General features: G+C 52.8%; 4 protein-coding genes across 4 annotated transcripts; 2 read left to right on the forward strand and 2 right to left on the reverse strand.

Annotated features, from left to right (window-relative positions):
• Nucleotides 1-8,940: 8,940 nt before the first annotated feature.
• GMORB2_4885 (uncharacterized protein) lies at nt 8,941-10,928 on the reverse strand (the record flags this gene model as incomplete). The annotated part of the gene is made up of 5 exons (XM_035466859.1): nt 8,941-9,579; nt 9,648-9,927; nt 10,050-10,261; nt 10,343-10,622; nt 10,741-10,928. 5 exons carry the CDS (start codon nt 10,926-10,928, stop codon nt 8,941-8,943), a joined length of 1,599 nt encoding a protein of 532 aa, XP_035318018.1.
• A 2,155-nt stretch (nt 10,929-13,083) lies between these two features.
• On the forward strand, nt 13,084-14,882 carry GMORB2_4886 (LrgB-like family; the record flags this gene model as incomplete). Its single annotated transcript, XM_035466860.1, has 3 exons — nt 13,084-13,275; nt 13,344-13,455; nt 13,528-14,882. The coding sequence occupies 3 exons, from the start codon at nt 13,084-13,086 to the stop codon at nt 14,880-14,882; spliced, it is 1,659 nt and encodes a 552-aa protein (XP_035318019.1).
• A 386-nt stretch (nt 14,883-15,268) lies between these two features.
• Nucleotides 15,269-16,089, reverse strand: GMORB2_4887 (peptidyl-prolyl cis-trans isomerase NIMA-interacting 1; the record flags this gene model as incomplete). The annotated part of the gene is made up of 2 exons (XM_035466861.1): nt 15,269-15,754; nt 16,081-16,089. 2 exons carry the CDS (start codon nt 16,087-16,089, stop codon nt 15,269-15,271), a joined length of 495 nt encoding a protein of 164 aa, XP_035318020.1.
• A 676-nt stretch (nt 16,090-16,765) lies between these two features.
• Nucleotides 16,766-17,583, forward strand: GMORB2_4888 (DNA-directed RNA polymerase II subunit RPB9; the record flags this gene model as incomplete). Its single annotated transcript, XM_035466862.1, has 3 exons — nt 16,766-17,023; nt 17,381-17,470; nt 17,539-17,583. The coding sequence occupies 3 exons, from the start codon at nt 16,766-16,768 to the stop codon at nt 17,581-17,583; spliced, it is 393 nt and encodes a 130-aa protein (XP_035318021.1).
• Between the last annotated feature and the right edge of the window lie 251 nt (nt 17,584-17,834).

Here is a 17,834-nt window from a genome sequence, read left to right on the forward strand (position 1 = left end):
CCGACAAGGCCAAACCAGCTGGGGAAAAAGAAATGAGGAGACCGGCACCACGGTACAACTTATATCAAGCCACACCTGGCATTAGGAAAGGAGGAGGAAAAGAGAGGAGAGCAAAAAAGAAAAAAAGAAAAAGAAAAGCATAGAGTATACAATAATATCTAGAGAGACAAGTGGTGGATCAGAGCAGCCACGCCATGAGGACATGTGTGGGTGGAACCCAACCACCCCCATGTCGATCGTCATGGGCGGCGTGCGCTCAACCCTGGCCCCCAAAAGCAAATTTAGTGTATTATGATGAGCTGCGTACCAGGCTAGAGGGGAACCCATGCACCTTCTACCAAGGGCCCGAGAGCATGAAGGGAAGCGAGGGAGAGGAAGGGGGAAAGGAGAGTAGCAAGAATTGCGGGCGCTTCGGTATGGACAGGCCGATTTCTTCCCCTTCTCTTTCCGACGATGCATGTACCTTGAAGTGTCTGCCTATACGGTCACCTCGTACGGGTCAGGAATGAGACTCGTCGAGGCTAGTTTCTGCCCAGTACTCGATCTGAATGGCTTGACACCTTCCCCAAGTCGAAAGAGATACTCCCGTGTGTGTTTCTGAGACAGAACCGCCGAGCATTGCAACTGCCACGGACAGTACTCCGTACGCGTCGAGTAGAGAGAGAGAGAGAGAGAAGAAAAGGCACCGACAGGGGAGAAACATCAGATTCTCTGCATATGCCCGCTGCAGTCCGCATTGACCGGATTCACCCCTGCCTATGTCACTTGCGGAGAACGAGTACAGCGATGTGTACGATATGCTTGTGTGTGTGTGTGTGCGTGTGTGTCTGTCTTCCTGTCGAGCCCGAAACGGGTTTAACGGATGGGTGACGCGACAGGGTCTACGACACACAGGCTATAACGAGGGCATTCACCATCATCCAAAGGCGCACGTCCTTACTTCTTCTCCAAGTCCACGATATGAACGATTCCGTACCGGGAAAGAGGAAGGGAGGACAGGTAGGGGAACCTTGAGCTGTCATGGTGATGGGCCGTGCATACGGATATGCAGCTTGATAATTCTCCTAATCACGCCAAAGATAATGATGCGAGAGATGCGAGGGGAGAGATGAATGGTACGGGTGGGACAGCTTGACAGTCGCCCAACCTGGTTACGAGCTACTCTGTCGTCGTCGTCGTCGTCATTGTGCCGGAGGGAAGAGGATCAAAAGAGGAAGAGCGAGTAGGAGGACAAGTAGGTCTGACGTCCTGTCTGACGCCCAGGTCTTGGAACCAAACGTATTGGGCTTCTTTTTGTTTGTTCTTGTTTGTTCTTTGTGTTTGTATTTTTGTATTTCTGGCACAATTGTCCATTTCCCTTGCATATCGGGCTGTCCGTCGTTCTCTATCGCCGTCTTCTTCTCTGCGTTTTGCTGTTCACCTTTAATGCCTGCGAAAGATACATGTACACGAGCATACGACGTGACCGCTGCGGAGCCGTCACATTTAAAAGGTTTGATGAGATCATGTCGATGAACGCTCATTACGAACTTTTCCTACGGATGGGGGGAAAGGAAAGGAGGGAAAAAAAAAGAATGATCCACACGATAGAGGAAAGAAAGGTATCCACGTCGCCATGTTGGGTAACAAAGATTGGTCGACCAAATAGACGGCGCGTCATGGGAAACCACTCGAGCCCCCCCCCCCCTTTCCCAGCCCCTTACCCCTGTCTGAGCGCGCAAACCAGATCTTGGCTCTGATCATCACTTGGCAGCGCAACCTCCCAGGGAGGGAAAGGTCAGCTCGATCCTAGCCGGTAGGAGTAGTAGGACGGTGTTCCGGGGTGCGGTCAGTCCCAGGCCAAGGCAAGTGATGAGGTGATGAGCCGGCTCATGGTCAGTCACTCATCGATCAAGGCTCAGCTCTGGTTCCACAGTGCTATGTGCTTGCGATATATTCTGGATCGGGCAGGCTCTCATCAACCGACCGGCACCTAATCCGGATCCCGTGATGATGATGATGATGATGGTGCCGCCGCTCTCGATCGGGGGCCGCCGTCTTCTGTCGGTGCTGCTGCTGCCGGCCTCTCCCCATCTGCCTCCCCTCTTCCCGCCTGCCGAGATCTTTGACGTCCCGCGCGCGCGTGTGTGCTGCTACGACGCCGTCTCTGCCAGCCACAGGATCGTACCATCCTTCTCCTAGCTCCAGCCACGGGGCTCTTCCTACTGGTGCATTCAAAGGGGGGATGAGGTGGTCCGTATCGTACATGTACCGCACTCTCCACTCCTCCTCTCTTCCTATCCTAGACTCGCCTCCCCTCATTTTCCTCTCCCGATGGAGGGCACGCCTCGGTGGCCCTGCTAGACCAAAAAATTCGAAATAAACTAAAATAAAAATAAACCTTGAGCGACGCCATGTGCCTGTCACTCTTGAACTAGACAAGGTGACGGTGTCGCGACTCGTGACAAGATCAGCAAGTTGCATCGAAGCTCTTCCCTTTAGCAATCGATACTAACCTGCCGTCCATGAGGGGCGAGCATGGACCAATGCCACCGCCGTTGCCGCACCTTTTGGTTATTAATTCTTAATTCTCAATTCTCCCCCCCCCCCCTCTCCAAAGCTGGAGCACGCTATCGAGGACTCGTCACCGAGCATTCGTACTCGTAGACGTCCCGTGTCCCCCTCCCCCTCTTCTCCTCTCTGTGCGGACGTCCCGGTAGGTCAGTCGGTCTCTGATGTCTCACCTGCCGGCGCCAGGTGGCCTGAGCACCCGGTAATAAACTATCAGGATTATGCAGTGACTCGTAGCCCAGCATGGCATCCTGCATACATCACAATCAAGGAGAATCAATCACCTACGTATACGACGTACGGCATGCGGCGTACGTTGCATGATGAGCCTTGGCACGTAACACAGCTACAAACTACTCTGCTATTCCGTTCTGTGGGGTGAGGGAGAACATCATGACGTTGAAGCGCCCACCCTTTAGAAGAAGAACGGCATTGCCATGCATCCTAGCATGTACGGTAGGCAGAATGGTATATAAGCTGAATCGTCAGTAATGGCAACATGGTCTGCGTTTGGAGGGGAGATGAGAGCACTCTCTGATTTCTTCCCGTCCAATCCCTTGATATCCCTGCCTTTCTTGGACCGTGAGCCATTGCGCGCTCGAGGAGATTGAATTGTTCATCGTGGGTCACATCATTCGATCGGTGAAATTTGACCATGTTCACTTGCCTATAACCTTGTACCATCCATGCATGGAGGATTGCGGTGGTCATAACATCAACACATCTTGGTGTAGCTTTAAATAGTGTCAGTGTCACCCGTACTTTTGCAGGGAGAGGGAGGAAAACCCGAAAAAGAAGGGGGAGAAAAAAACAATTTATAGCATAAACGCAGAGTCTGGATGAACATCAGCAGCACGGGGCATCGGCCACCCCCTGTCAGGGCTATATCAGCCGACTCTCTATGATTTCCAGGGCGTCGAATCGTCGTGAGGGTTGCATAATCTTGCCCCGTCGGGGCCTGTCGATCTTTATCCCAAGAAGGCTCCCTTCACGACATGGAGGATGGCAGGGGTCGAGAGAAGAGATCCCGGCTAGTGCCAACTTCCCAACTGCAAGCCTCCCACCCTGGAAACGGTGAGCGTCGCGGCGCGCGGGTCTACCGTACGTGCTGCGCACTACGAGTGCTCGTACCGATCTGTAGGCACCGGAACCTGCCCGCCTTCAGACGAGGGCCGAAGCTTGCAAGGCTTCGTATGCTCGTATACCCATCGTACCTGCACGGAGTAGCAATCTTCATCCGCAACGGTTATGAACGGTTAGTACCTGTGCTGGTTGTGCGGGTATATATGTAGTAGAGGGCAACTCTCGCGTCGTTCTATCGTGGCAGTCTATCGACCTTCCTGATCTCTCCGGTCCGTGCTTGTGCTAACCGATCGGAGGGAACGGTCTGTCTTCGTCCCTGTCTTCGTCCCCGTCACCGGGATCTACCCTCCGCATCTGCATCTGGTGACGTTCAGATTGATAAATGACATCTCACAAAACCCTCATCGCCCATGTAGCACCGTACCTGTGTTCTGTTCTCCGGCCCTGCCCAGCCTCAGCCCAGCCTCAGCCCAGCCTCAGCCCAGCCTAACAGGGGGGGGGGAGGGGGCCCCGACGAGACGAAGAAAAATAATGATGATGATGATAATAAAAAAGAGCATGCATTATGATTGATTCCTACTATACGGGAGTATATGTGTATGACCTTGCATCAATCCGGAGGATTGATCCTGCAGTGAGTGACCTTGTTGACTAGCAACAGTGTGTGCCAAGCCAGGAGATGAATTAGCAAAGTGCCGAGAGGGGGGAAAAAAGGTCCCTGAGAGCTCCTGGATCCGTCTCCTGGTTCGGCGACCTGGTGACAGAGAGCCAAAGGCTGGGATGGGCATGGGTCGAGTACCGTACCGTACCGTACGTATACAGTCGTAGCCTATTGCCGCTCCTCCCCATGACAGGGGTCTGCCTGGTTGCAAATGAACTGCGGGCCTCACCCAAGGATGTACCACGGGATGTACCACGTTAGTTCGTGATTGATGACCTGGCATCATCAGTACGAGTATGGTTCGTTGGTTGAGGGGGGGGGGGGGGGGGGGGGGGGGGGGGGGGGAGCAGGACAAGAGCAACGTAGTGTGGTGATGTGTCGCAAATGACATGAGCATAAGCCTCCCCCCCCGGGGACGATCGTATTGAAAATCTCTATCTCTTCCCCATTCAATGTGACTGTGACGGCAACACACATGTCCATGACGACGTAGGGAAAGGTACCGAGTATAGATCCATTAGTACGACACACACCCATCATATGAACTATGCACGGCCCCCGTCCGATCAGACGTATTTGACACTTCTGACAGGCGGCAGACGAAAGGATGAGTGCGTGTATACGATACACAACTCGACAACGAGTCCAATGTCTATGAAGCCATCTAGTTATCTCTTCCCCCCCCCCCCTCCTCATCAACTTCCCCACCATCTACTTCATACTTCATGATAAAATATCCTCTTCGGAAGATACATGAAAGTAAGAGTGAGGGTCAGAGACCGTTTTGAGGCGTGGCTGTGGATATGCCCTTGCAGTAGCCAGGGTTTTTCATCTTCCTTGTTCCACATGTTTTCGTTCAGCTCGAATATTCCTCTCTCATCCATGTTTACCATACCCGTACTCTACAATCACCAAGTGCATGCATGTGCACTCCCATATCTCATTTCCATGGAACCGGACGAGGTAAAACTCTGCATCTCCTTATTCCCTTCCAGGGATCGAAAACTCTTACATTTATATGTATGTATGTATATATATATATATATCTTTTAGTCCCAATCGCCAGGGTTGATAGCCCCGATAGATTACTTCATTTCAATGAGGTCCCCGACGGCCGGGTTACTTGGTCACGACCTTGTTCAGGTTAGAGGCTCGGTTCGGGCAGACCCATGTCCAACCTACCCCTGTGCGGTTGCGGCCTAGATCCAGTCGTGATACTCCGCGAGCTGTGCGGACCATTCATTGGCCACTCGTATATGAGATGTGATGTCGCCGAGGAAACAGCAAGGGGGAAGAAGACAGGCTCTGCTCATATACTCCGTACGTACTGATACGTCCCAAGAGAAGACGATTCTGTATGTGGCTTGGGAGAATGCAAGCCAACCTTGAAGTTCGCTGATTCAGTATTACTGAACTGCCTGCATGAGAAGGCACATGGCTGATGGAGTCCCAAGACCTATACGTTTTCTGATAACGGGTCCAGGAATTCTGGTCTCCAGGGGCCAACACTGCATGGCTCTCATTTCTTTCTCTTCTTTTTTTCTCTCCTTCCTCTTCTCCTTCCCATACCGGGTCCTTTTGACACGCTCTCGTGGCAACGTCGAGTGCAAGCCACCAGCTCTGTCGTACCGTGGATACAAGTTTCACATTACGGAGCAGCGAGAGATCCCGGAAATGACATCTGTACCCTGCCCCCCCCCATTGTGAGTGACGACTTGCCTTGGCTCAGTCTCCAAGATGAATCGCTTGACCCATGTCTTCAGCTGAAAGGGGAGATGGGAGATGGAAGTGCCCTCCCCTGTCAGGTCAGCAAGACGAAGTCGGTGGTTCCGGGCATAATTCCGCACATGCACGGACAGCAGGCCGGGGGGGGGCAGTAGCATGTGGCCTCGTCCGTTGAAAACCACGCCGGCGACGTTTTTTTCTCTGTCGAGCCTACTCCATCATCTCCCTCAGAACTTGGAGAGGAGAGATGACACCCGCAGAAGAAGAGAGAGAATAAACAGTGATAGAATGACACGCCCAGTTGCTCAGGTCCATGCAGCTGCTCGTAACATGACGTTGCGAGCTGTCTTTATAGCCCAATCAGGTTCTCTACCAAATATGGACGCGATGCATTGCGCTGAACATGGTCTCAACGCAAGGGAAGTGGCTTGTAGAGCACGGGATAGACGCTGCCACCCTACGGGAAAATATGATGAGAATGAGTGGATGAGAAGTAACAAGAATCTTGACGATACACTGGTAACTAGTATTTGAATTGCCAAGGTAAGTCACTCACCATGCAACGGTGGTCTATACTGCATCCTCACATGGCAATCCAAGTCTTGCTTTGGGTGGACAACGACAGATCCCCCCCCTCCCTCCCCCCTTTCAGAAATTACACTGTACCTGCATCGTGGTCGTGTAGCCACTGGCTTTCCGGTCTTTGGCCTTTTCCTTGATCCAATATGCAAGTTGTTTTTTTTTCTTCCCTTACACTCCCTGGTGGGTCGGGCATGATAAGCCCATGCAGGAGAGAGGCAGGTCTACGCCTACGACGTAAAGAGTATGTATTACTACTACTCGTATCATTGGGGGAGAAGGAGTAGGGATGGCCATGAGCCAGGGCATGTGGCAAAACGTCTGGTAGGGAGCAGATTCCGTTTAATCGTCGTAAGCTGCCATCGGTAACTTGCGAAGGAATATAATACTACGGCGTGGCGTTGTTGTTGTTGTTGTTTTTTCTGGTCCATCCTGAGTTTTCACACGCATCATCATTGGCATCATTCCCCTCGTGCATTGTTACTATTCTCGATGAGTTTGAAAGACTCAACTCAACTAGCAAGCTGCTGCCACGACCCTGGCCCACCAGCATACGCCGTCCGGCAGATGGATGAGGCCGCCGCTGTCTCTGCCAACGTCGTCAACGTCGTCGATGTCAAGCAACCCAGACAGCCGGAATCGCCCATCTGCAGGTTTGAAGACGGCAGAGATGAGTTGGAAGATCCGGCGACTGTGCTGACGCTGGAGTCGTCTACAGGTATCGATGGCCTACAACGCGCAGCCAACATTGTCGACTTCGTCCGTACGCAACATGGTGGTTACATCATCGAACTAGGGGTTTAACCTAGCATCGCATTCTGCCAACGCAACCGTCAGCCTGTTCGAGCCAGCGTGAATCCATACCCAACTATTCGGGAGTCCACCGTCGTCGACATAGGATCCAAGTCTATCATTCAGGATTCACCTGATTAAGGGGTGAAGCCATGCTAGTGCCGTCGTACTCCCGTCATGTCGAATCGACAGCATTCATCTCTCGATCCAATATTGTGTACACAAGGAAGAAGGAAGTGCCACCAAGTGCCACACGTGGATAGTCTTTGTTTTTTCCTTTCAGTTCTTGCCATATTTTTGGTTTTCTTTTTTTTTTCTCTCTTTTCTTTCCTGTTTGATTTGAAATTTGACCTCTGCTACTATCGGACGCGTACAGGTAAGACATTTCTCTCCCCGACTACCCAAGTCCTGCAAGACTTAGACATTGACGCGGAATAGTATCGCAGTTGACCAATCCTGTCGTTGCTGTCGGTCTAAGACAGTGTTGTTCTGGATCATCAATGCCCCCTTTCTTGCAACGTAGCATTCGAGTATTCACTCGAGTCTCGCCATGGCCTTTGAAACTTCTTCTCTCTTCTTGCTCCTCCTTTCCTTCTTGGCTTTGATGTCTTCCTTTTCCTCATCTCCATGGAATATGCTTGGCCAAAAGATCAGAAGTAGCACCACAAGCGGAAATCCATAGCCGACCGAGTAGTCTTCGTATCCTTATCCGGACTTTTTTCCATCTTATCTGTCCAGTGGATAAATCTCCTCTGTATATACTCGGTATATTCTTGCATTATTTTTTTCGCTGTGTTTCGTACCTGGGGAGGCTTGTGCGCGAGTCGTTGCTTTCAGGTTGCGTACCCTATAGCCACGAACTTGGTATCGTCGTCATCGTATTATCCGAGATCGAACTCTTCGCATCTGTGGCGCCCTGTAATGCACTGGCCATTTCATGAGACTCGAATGGTATTCCGATATGCACTATAACGTAGTATGATGGTGTGAATTACTGTCGTGGCTGCTGTGGTGAACATGAGATAGATTAACTCGGAACACTTCTCATGACGATGAGACAGCCACGACTGATATCTGATATCCATGGCAAAAAACATCCAGCCCGATATATTCAAAACACTCAGATACACCGCTTATCATCATCATTGTTATTACTAGTATGGTTTCTTAGGAACGACCTTACTCTAGGATGAATCGTGAGGGATCATGTGCTAGACTGGTACAAGATGTGCATCTCTTCCAAGGAAGAGATAGAAACATTCTTCACCGTATTCCAAGGTGTTCCAACAAAAGAATAACACGCATAGATAAACCTGTAGGCTAGAACGAAAGACAGGGTAAGAGAACAAACATGAATAGCAGATATTTGAGCAGCCTGTTGCTTCTCGTACCTTCTTCCTTCCTTTGTCAAAACCATGTCGAGATGAAACGGCAAGGGGCGTTTGTGTGAAACTCGAGGAGACACGTTTGAGCTTTGATACCTACCTACATACATACATACAGCAGAGCTGGAGACTGCAGTAATAATACATGCATATATATCTTACCCATTACTGCCCCCACCGCTGCAAGATTTCCTCTCTCTTCTCGCTCTTGCCACCGTTGGCCAGGTGTACCTCGGCACGGTGAACGTCATTCCTGAGCTGTACCACCTCGCGCGACAAAAGGGCGATCGACCCGTCCACCTCGGGGTCCGCCAGTTTCACCTCTCCGTAGGCCGACTCGGCGAGGAGGCTATCCCGCAGGAGCTGGAGAGCCCGGCGCGCATCGTCGAGGTAGGCCGTCACGCTCCTCTCAAAGCTTTCCTGGCTGCTCTGGGCAACGTCGCTCTCCTTGCTGATCCGGTCGGCCAGGGCGCGGGAGAGGGCCTGGATCTTTTGCTCTCCGCCGTCGTTGTCGGCGTCGATGTCGATGTGGACCGAGAGCAGCTGGAGGAGGGCCTCTGTGGGCGGGACGTCGATGAGGCTCGACGAGTGCCGTGGGGCGGTGGCGGCGCGGGGGCGTCGGCGTACAGGCGAGGCTGGGACGACCGGTTTCGCAGGACGGCTCGGCGGCTCTGTCGGGGTCGCGATCTCGGCCTTGGCCGTCGCCACAAGAGACGTGGACGCCGCCTGGTGAGACTTGAACGAGCCAATCCGGTCTGCGAGACGGCCGGTACGCTCAAGCAGGTGGTCTAGGCAGCCGTTGATCTGGTATGTGTGCGTTTGGCAGTCAGCAGAGGGGGCCGTTGATGATCCGTACTCGGACACACACGTACGTAGGCAATCGCCGTCACAGAGCGGGATAGGCCTTGACTGCTGCGGGAGGACACCGACTTGAGCGCTGGCTCGATGTACCGCTGCTCGACAGACATTTGGGCCACGGGGAGGATCTCCGAGTACAGAGACTCGACCTCTGCCTGGAGGGCGTTGACCTCGTCTTCCGTGACGTACTCGTCGCTGCTGCTGCCTCGACTCTGGCGCTCTCCCTCGATTAGACCGTCCAAGTAGATCCTGTCTAACTTGGCTCGGAGCATTTCCACAGTGTTCTTGATGAGCCTGAATAGCCACCCCCCAAGCATGTTCATCAGCAATGATGAACGAACCGGCCTCAATGAGATCCCTCATCAGGGTTTCCCATCAGAGGGTAAATTCCAGGACGATATTTGCGTGGTACGTACCTCATGCAAACTTCGCGTAGCTTCGCGACCATCTGTGTCTCCTCGGGGTCCTGCTGGTCAAGCTCCCAGCCGAGCTTCTGCAGGCTGGACAAGAGCTTGTCATCCGAGCGTAGTACATCGCCGACGATTTGGCGCAGAGCCTCGCCTGAGTCTCCAGTCTGCTGTTCAATATCCGAGATCCGGAAGCCGAGACTCTGAGACAGATCCTCGACCTGCGGGGGGGGGGGGATTATGTTTCAGCAAGGCATATATGAAAACATGCATGGAGGGAAGAGAAGAAGAATAACACCTACTTCGGCAGAAATATGTTTGCGTTCTGTAGCCAGCCTCCGTTGACGAGAGGTTTCGAGGTCGCGACGTCGGCTATCAGTGTCGGCTGTCTTCTTGACGAGACGCGCAAGGGCATCGTGCTGCAGCTTCAGCGAGTCAGTCTGCTTGGTGATGGCCTGGGTGGACCGCTGCAGCTCCTGGATGGCAGTTCTGATCTCATCGTCGGTCACGGCTTGCACCTCTGCCAGGTCATGTAGCTCTGCCAGCCTGTCTACCTCGCCGCTCTTGTCTAACGCGGTGTACCTGAAGGTTCAGGCCGCATGTCAGCAGATAACGCACACACATACACGCGCCCCTCCGCTCTGTCGGTCCAAGCCGGTAGAAGCCTTGGTTGGTCATGGCAAAGGTAAAAAAGTCTCACAATGCCATCTCATCCGGTGTGACGAGATTGTCCCGTCCTAGGTGGAGGGAAGCCCACTCAGCAAAGGCCGGTCCGTGTCGCGGGTCGACCAGAGCACGCCGCACCTCATCCTGTTTGATGTGGATGCCATGAGTGCGGCCGGCCTCTAGGAGAAGTGCCTCGGCCTCGCTTCGACTTCTGGGATCCATATCTTGGCCGTTCTGCGGCTCGAGCTTGGCCTAGATAGAGAAGGACAGGCTTGGTTTACCGTGACGCAAGGACCGGATACGATGCGTCCCGTTCCAGGGACTGGTTTCCACGACGTGATACCACCTCCAGGTTCAGACAAATGGTGATTTAAAACGGCTTGTCAGGGAGTAGTAAGACGAATTCGCAGGTCACTCTCCAGATTTGATGGGGACGTCTTTTCCAGTCTGTAGCATGGCAAGGGTGGCGGTGTTGGGAGACGTGGGGAAGCGGTGCGGCTGGGAGAGACTGTGGCGTACAAAGGAACACGCACCTTGAGGCGTTAGATATATGCGCAAGAAAAAAAAGAAGGTAGAAGAAAAAGGGAGAAGAGGAAACGACACTGGAAATGATGTGTTGAAGCGGGCCGTGATGGCGGTCAGAGCCGGAGACCGGCAGTTTACGAGCTCTCGGTACAGGCGTTTGTAGGGGTCAACCGTTTAGGGGACGCATTAGTGGATGAGCCGCTGTCATTCCAGGTCTTGCGGAGCCTTTACACCACTGTAGGGTCCTGACAGCCTCCCTCCAGGTCCATACAAGAAATGGTCAGAGACTCCAAACTTCCATGACAATCCAAGAGCATCGCGTCACCGCCATCAAACTGATTGCACGAGAGTATCACCAACAGGTTGGAAACATCTCCCCCGCCTCCCCCGCTATTCCTGGAAATCCACGACGACATTATGCCCATCATTCAACGCTACATTTGGGTAATTTCTGACCCGCTGCTCCATTCGCCGATGACCGACCATGCATGTGTTCCCTGTACGCAGACTATCACGCCAAAGAGCACGTAGCGTGCCAGTCTTCGGTACGACAATCGTTTCAAACGCCAATCACCATGACAGGGCCGTCGGCTCTTTCGCTTGGGCAACCCGTCGCTCGGAACCGATACAAAACCGGAGGACGTCGCTGATGGGGAAATTCCTCACCCACGAGAAGCAAAAGCAGAGAAAAGCATATTCCATCATTCGCTCTCTTCTCCCCCATACACTACAAGCCACGACTTTGTTTACTCTCTGCCCATTCTGTAAAGACCCAGAATGTTGCCCGACATTTTTGAGATGCCAAGATGGGACCCGAGCAGACGGGATCTGAAGGAGAACAAGCAATTCCCCTCCTCCGGGGCGAGAACCCAAACCTCTCGGCTCTAGGCAAACAGTCTCCAATGACGTTGCATTTGCCGTAACGTGTGTTTTCTGGGACCTGCATCCTGTATGCCCAAAAACAGGTTCCTTGGGTAACCATATGACAAAGTCACCGGTGCGGTGCGTATTACAACATCTTTTGCTGCCATCTCTCTCTCTCTCCCTCTCTCTCTCTTGTGTTTGTCTTCCTCGTGTCAGAGATGGAGAGAGACAGGAGCGCGGATGTGCTGATGGCATCGTGGGGGTCAACTCGATTTGTGTGTGTGCGTGTGTGTGCGTGTGTGTCTACAACGCAAAGATGCTTGTTGGGTTTGGACAGGTGGCTCGACCCGTGTCATACAGCATGTCGCTTCCTGTTGTCGTGTAAATGCGTGGTGCCTAACTTGACGCCCGTTGAATCACGGCCCGTAGATGGACGGAGAGGAAGGGCGGAGCTTCAATGGTTGTGCTTGCTTGGTCTCCCCCTGTCTTCCGGTTCACTATCGTGTTCTTCGTCTACTACAACAATTACTGCCTCTAGCAGTGATGTACTGCTCTTAGTACTCTGCGTAGACATCTCTCCTTCCAAAACATTGACAACTCGCTCTTATTATTTTCCCGTTTGCGAACCGTATTCACTCTCTCCATTCTCCTTGGTAACTCAGAGGAAACCACATTGGTTCGAGTCACTGACATTGACCAGATCAGTTTGCTTGCTTTCTCATTATATTCCCTTCCTCTCTGCCCACTCCTCCCCGACCTCCTAGTATTTCCATCCGTTCCACCGAGAGAGCTCCGAGGTTTAATCCACATGTTCCATTGCTTCTCCCTTGTCATCTTGTCCTCCATAGCAGGGACGTTGGCCAAACACGCCATCTATCCTGTTGGTGGTGCATAGAATAGCGCGAAGCTTGAGAAGGGGTTGGTATCTATTGACCTCATGGCCTCCCCTCGATCGAGACTGGCCTTGGTGGCTGCCCGAATCGCCCACATGTTGGCTTTAGTCGTCATATACTTGGCCTGCGAGCTTCTCATCTGGGGTCTGAGCTGCATCCTCGTCCACGCCGATATCACCTTCTTCGCACCTGTGCTCGCCATGGCCATTGTATTTTTGGCGAAGATGGCAATCTGCTCTGTCTTCCCGAGTTGCGAGGTCTTTTACACCGAGTGGATTCGATCCAAGGTTTGTTCCATCCCCCCCTCTAGATTCGACTAGTCATCTTGCCTTGACCAACTGACTAACATGGTCAGGTCAACTTCATCAACGTCCACATGAGCATTGGCTTCCCCATACCGATCGTCATGCTTGGCGCGACAACCATGATCCAGTCTAGGCAGATTGCCTATGTTGTCGGGGCTTTTGGTTCGTCCGGCTCCCATGCTACCCCTTCTATCAAGGAATGACCCCTATTAACCGCCGCCGTCTTGTGTGCAGTCATTACTAGCGTCCTTTCGTGGACAGTCGTCTTCATCGTGTCCCTGATGGCAATGAGACTCATCTCCGCACTTGGCCAGACCCTAAGACAGCCCTCAGAGTCCCCCAGTATCTCAGCCGTCGTGTGCAAGCTGATTGGCAGCTACAGGTCGACTGTAGTCAGCAATAGCGACAGTATCGATCAGGCAGAAGGCACGACACCGACGACGAGTCCGAGGTCATCCATTGACAGCCCGAATTCTTCTTCATCGGGCAAAATAGTACCATCGTATGATCGCCCGGCCAAGGTCTGCATCTTCTACCCTATGGTTGTCTCCATGGCGTGCGCGCTCATCATCGGCGCCCCCATTACCGCAGCGACAGGCGATTCTCGCATCCTTGACGGGTGCGTCCTGTGGTTTGTATGGATCACAGCCCACCGGACACAGCATCTGTTCAAGACGTCCAACGCTCTCCCAGACCACGAAACACTCAAGAACACCTTCACCACACTTATGAACCCTGTCCTCCTGGCCACCTTGACTCTGATGGCCTACGTGAGGGCCAGGGCTGCCGCAACTCCAGGTCTCAGCCTGGACACTGTTCTGGACAACTTCAGCGGCGGACAGCCTCTGTATGCCCTGTGGACGGCCAGCGTGACGGGGACTGCCCTGCCCGACAATCCTACCCTGTACTTTGGTGCAGGCGACGCGGCTCTGTCGCTTCTGGAATGCGGCATCGTCGTGTGGGGGTTCAAGCTGTCCGAATGCCAGGAGAAGATGTTCACCACGGCGGGGCTCCTGACGGTCACTGTCTCCATGGCTGCAGCGGCGGCCAACGTCTTTCTTTCCGTGGGGTGCGCACGCATATTGGGTGTCAACGCACCCGAGGCGCTTTCCTTCGCGGCACGTAGCACGACTCTTGCACTGGCAAAGCCGGCCATCGAGGCTGTGGGTGGGAATCTGGGCGTCAATGCGACGCTGGTGGTGATCAACGGCATCCTGGGCCAGCTCATCTACCCTTTCGTTCTCGGTGCAATGGGTATCGCACGAGAGGTAACTCGGGTGTCGACGAACCACGGTAGGAAGCAAGAGAGAGGTGATGGGCCAGGGCTGCTAAAGGGACGGTATGATGAGGAGGGCCCGGACCGGGAGATGGACGAGCATGATACCGAGCAAGATGATGCCATGACGATTGCGACGGGCACATCCATCGGCATCAACGGCGCGGCCATGGGAGTCGCGTACCTGTATGAGACGAGGAGCCGGGCAGCTGCGTATGCGGCTCTGTCGATGACGGTGTTTGGCGCCATGACCGTTGTCTTTACTACTTCCGAGCCCTTCAAGGGGCTTGTCCTTGACCTGGCGGGAGCGTGAACTGGACATGTGTTTTAGCTACTAGCATACATGGGCCATGAGCATTTTCGATACTAGGAGGCTGATGGCGTTTTGGGTTAGATGGGATTAGCAGACTGACAGCCAGTTGGTTGCAGCTAAGTCAAAATTGATGGTTTCTGTAAATTGTGCATCATGGACTGTCGTGAGAGTTCCAACAAACAGGTAGGTTCTGTTTTTCCAAAGTATACATGAAATTCCGCTCCATTTTCCTTTTCATTTCAATCCTAACTCGTAGCGTTTGCTTTTGATACATTTGCGCAGCAGTATTAGTCCAACCTAGTCATCGGACGTATTAGCACAGTCATTCTCCATGTCGTTCTTGAGCGTAGAAAAGCAGCAAGAAGAAGAGGGATAGCTTTCGGAAATTACCTCTGGATGAGATGGACGCCACTGGCCGTCTCGACAGGCCCCGTCATCTCGCCGACAGCTAGGGCAAAAGCAGCATCCTCAAACTCCTTTTGCATCATGCCACGACTGAAGAAGCCCAGGTCTCCTGATTTGGAGTAAGACGAGCAGTCGGAGAACTCGAAAGCCAGAGAACCCAGGGTGGCAGGGTCATTCTCGTCCCTGATGCGACGCTCATGACCCCTGAGCTCCTCAAGGGCATCCTCCTTGGTCCTGGTGATCTGAGCCTGGCGACGGCTGGACGGACGGCGGCTGTCGCGATGCTTGACGAGGAGGTGGGCGGCACGGATCTTGGACTCGCCCACACCGGAGGCGCCGCCAGCCTGTTCCTTGGGCTTGGGGATCTGGGGCACGTCGGACGAGGGCTTCGACGTCTTGTGGTGGGTGGCTAGGTACGACTTGAGCTTGTCGACGTCGGTGCCCACGGGAGGCTCCCAGCGGGACACCTTTTCCACATCGTTGAAGAAGTATGGTAGGTTCTTGGAGTTTGAATGGCGCACTTCCCAGTGCGGAGGGAGTCCGGTATCGGCCTGGGAGGGGGAGGGGAGTTAGCAGGCTGGTCTCTTTATCTCTCTCTCTCCCCCTCTCTCTTCCTCTCTCTCTCCCTGTTTGAAGAATGACGGGACAGCCTTACCATTGTGTGTCTTTGTGTGTGTGTGTGTGTGTGTGAAGGAGATTTATAGCCGTGTCGTGGAAGGATGCGAAGATCTCAATGTTGGAGCTAGAAATGTATGAGTATGTAGGAGCAATGACGTGCTGGAAGCTGCTAGACGCCAGACATGATGCTGCTCATCATCCCCGCGCGTCGTCGCTGCGCAACAGATTCAGCACTCCTCGAAGTGGGTCTGGGTTCTGGAAAAGCTCTAGCTGCGTGCTACTAGATAGCAAGGTAGGTACAAGCTTATACACTGGAAAATGCACCTATGATTTGTACAGGAGCTTACATATAGTATGGTATGGCCTATTTGTTCCTGATACGATCTTATTTTCGATACATCAGTTCTTCTGAACTTTTCTTGACGTCGCAGTATATGCCATGTCCCCGTGTAGGCTGTTCCTGTATTTCTCTACACCCACGGGGTTTCGTCCCGGCATCCGCGCACGGATATATAAATATCCAGAGTTTTACCGACAGACTCTGGGACCCTGGACTGCCTCTGAGCTTATAGCACATTTATCCACCGAGTGAATCTACGTGTACGAGTACTCGTAGGTGTGAATCAGCTTACGATGTACTGGAGCCAATGGCTGTCCTGCTTAGTGCCCCACCTATAAAACTCGGTGGCCAATATCAACATAGTCATCAACCGCCTCGGTCTTTCATCTTCACATATCCGCCTTTTCACCAACAACAACAATCCCGACAATCTGTTTCCCGCGCCGACTATTGAATTCATCACCCCGGAGAAATACAAAGCATCTGACATTCGACTGCGCGAATATATAGAATACCGATCATGGCTACTCCCCAGTCGACCACGTCCGACGCCGCGGCTCCCGACTCTAGTAACGAGCAAATCAGTTTCCGCTTCTGCTCCGAGTGCTCCAATATGCTCTACCCCAAGGAGGACGAGCAAGAACACAAGCTTCAGTACACCTGCCGCACCTGCCAGTACACTGAGGACGCCCAGTCCACCTGCATCTTCCGCAACGTCCTCAACACGTCTGCTGGCGAGACGGCCGGTGTGACCCAGGATGTCGGAACTGACCCTACGGTTAGTAGTGACCCGTCTTCTTGTTGCTCTCTGTTGGAAATGTGTACTTTCTGCGGCACTGTTATCCACTGCACTGTTTGCGGGGAACCCATGGTCTCTCCCCTTGACCGTCAGCAGCAGCAGCCCTCGAAGCATCACGACGCTGGACCTCCCCCTGGCGACTCTTGTGACTCATCATGGTTGAGCATGGATGACTGGAGCGCCGATGACTACGACGAGGAAAGGATGGACTCTCCAGATACATCCATCGACGACTTCGCCGACAAGAGAAATTGATGGGCTGCCTAAAGAGAGATAAAAAAAGAGACGATAGATTGCATGCAAGAATTGGTCGCTGACACTGTCAACCCATTCTAGCTCCCTCGCTCCAACAAGTCTTGCCCCTCGTGTCAACATGAAGAGGCCGTCTTCTTCCAGTCGCAGCAGCGCAGTGCTGAGACGGGCATGGTAGGCTCTCCGATGTCTCAAGATATCTTAAGGAGGAGGCAAATGATGACTAACTCGTCGCAACACAGAAACTCTTCTACGTCTGTTGCGAATGCGGTCACATCTTTACTTGATATTTTGAAATGGTTTTACAATACATACCCCGACAAGTCTCTCATGGCTTGCCAATTGTTTTGGGTGTTTTGGGCGTTTATGAAGAATGATGTAAAAAGGGGTGTATGGTTATTTTCTTTTCTTATATTTCAGCATTATGAAGCAGATGAAGTGTAAAGCGAAACTTCATTGCCAGATTGTTTTTGCGAGTGCTCTGAGGCACTGTTCATATGTTGCGGGAGGATTCCCTTTCTTAAAGCAAATTGAGCCG

This window comes from Geosmithia morbida, assembly GCF_012550715.1.
Source record: "Geosmithia morbida isolate 1262 chromosome Unknown scaffold_26, whole genome shotgun sequence".
NCBI classification, from domain to species: domain Eukaryota; kingdom Fungi; phylum Ascomycota; class Sordariomycetes; order Hypocreales; family Bionectriaceae; genus Geosmithia; species Geosmithia morbida.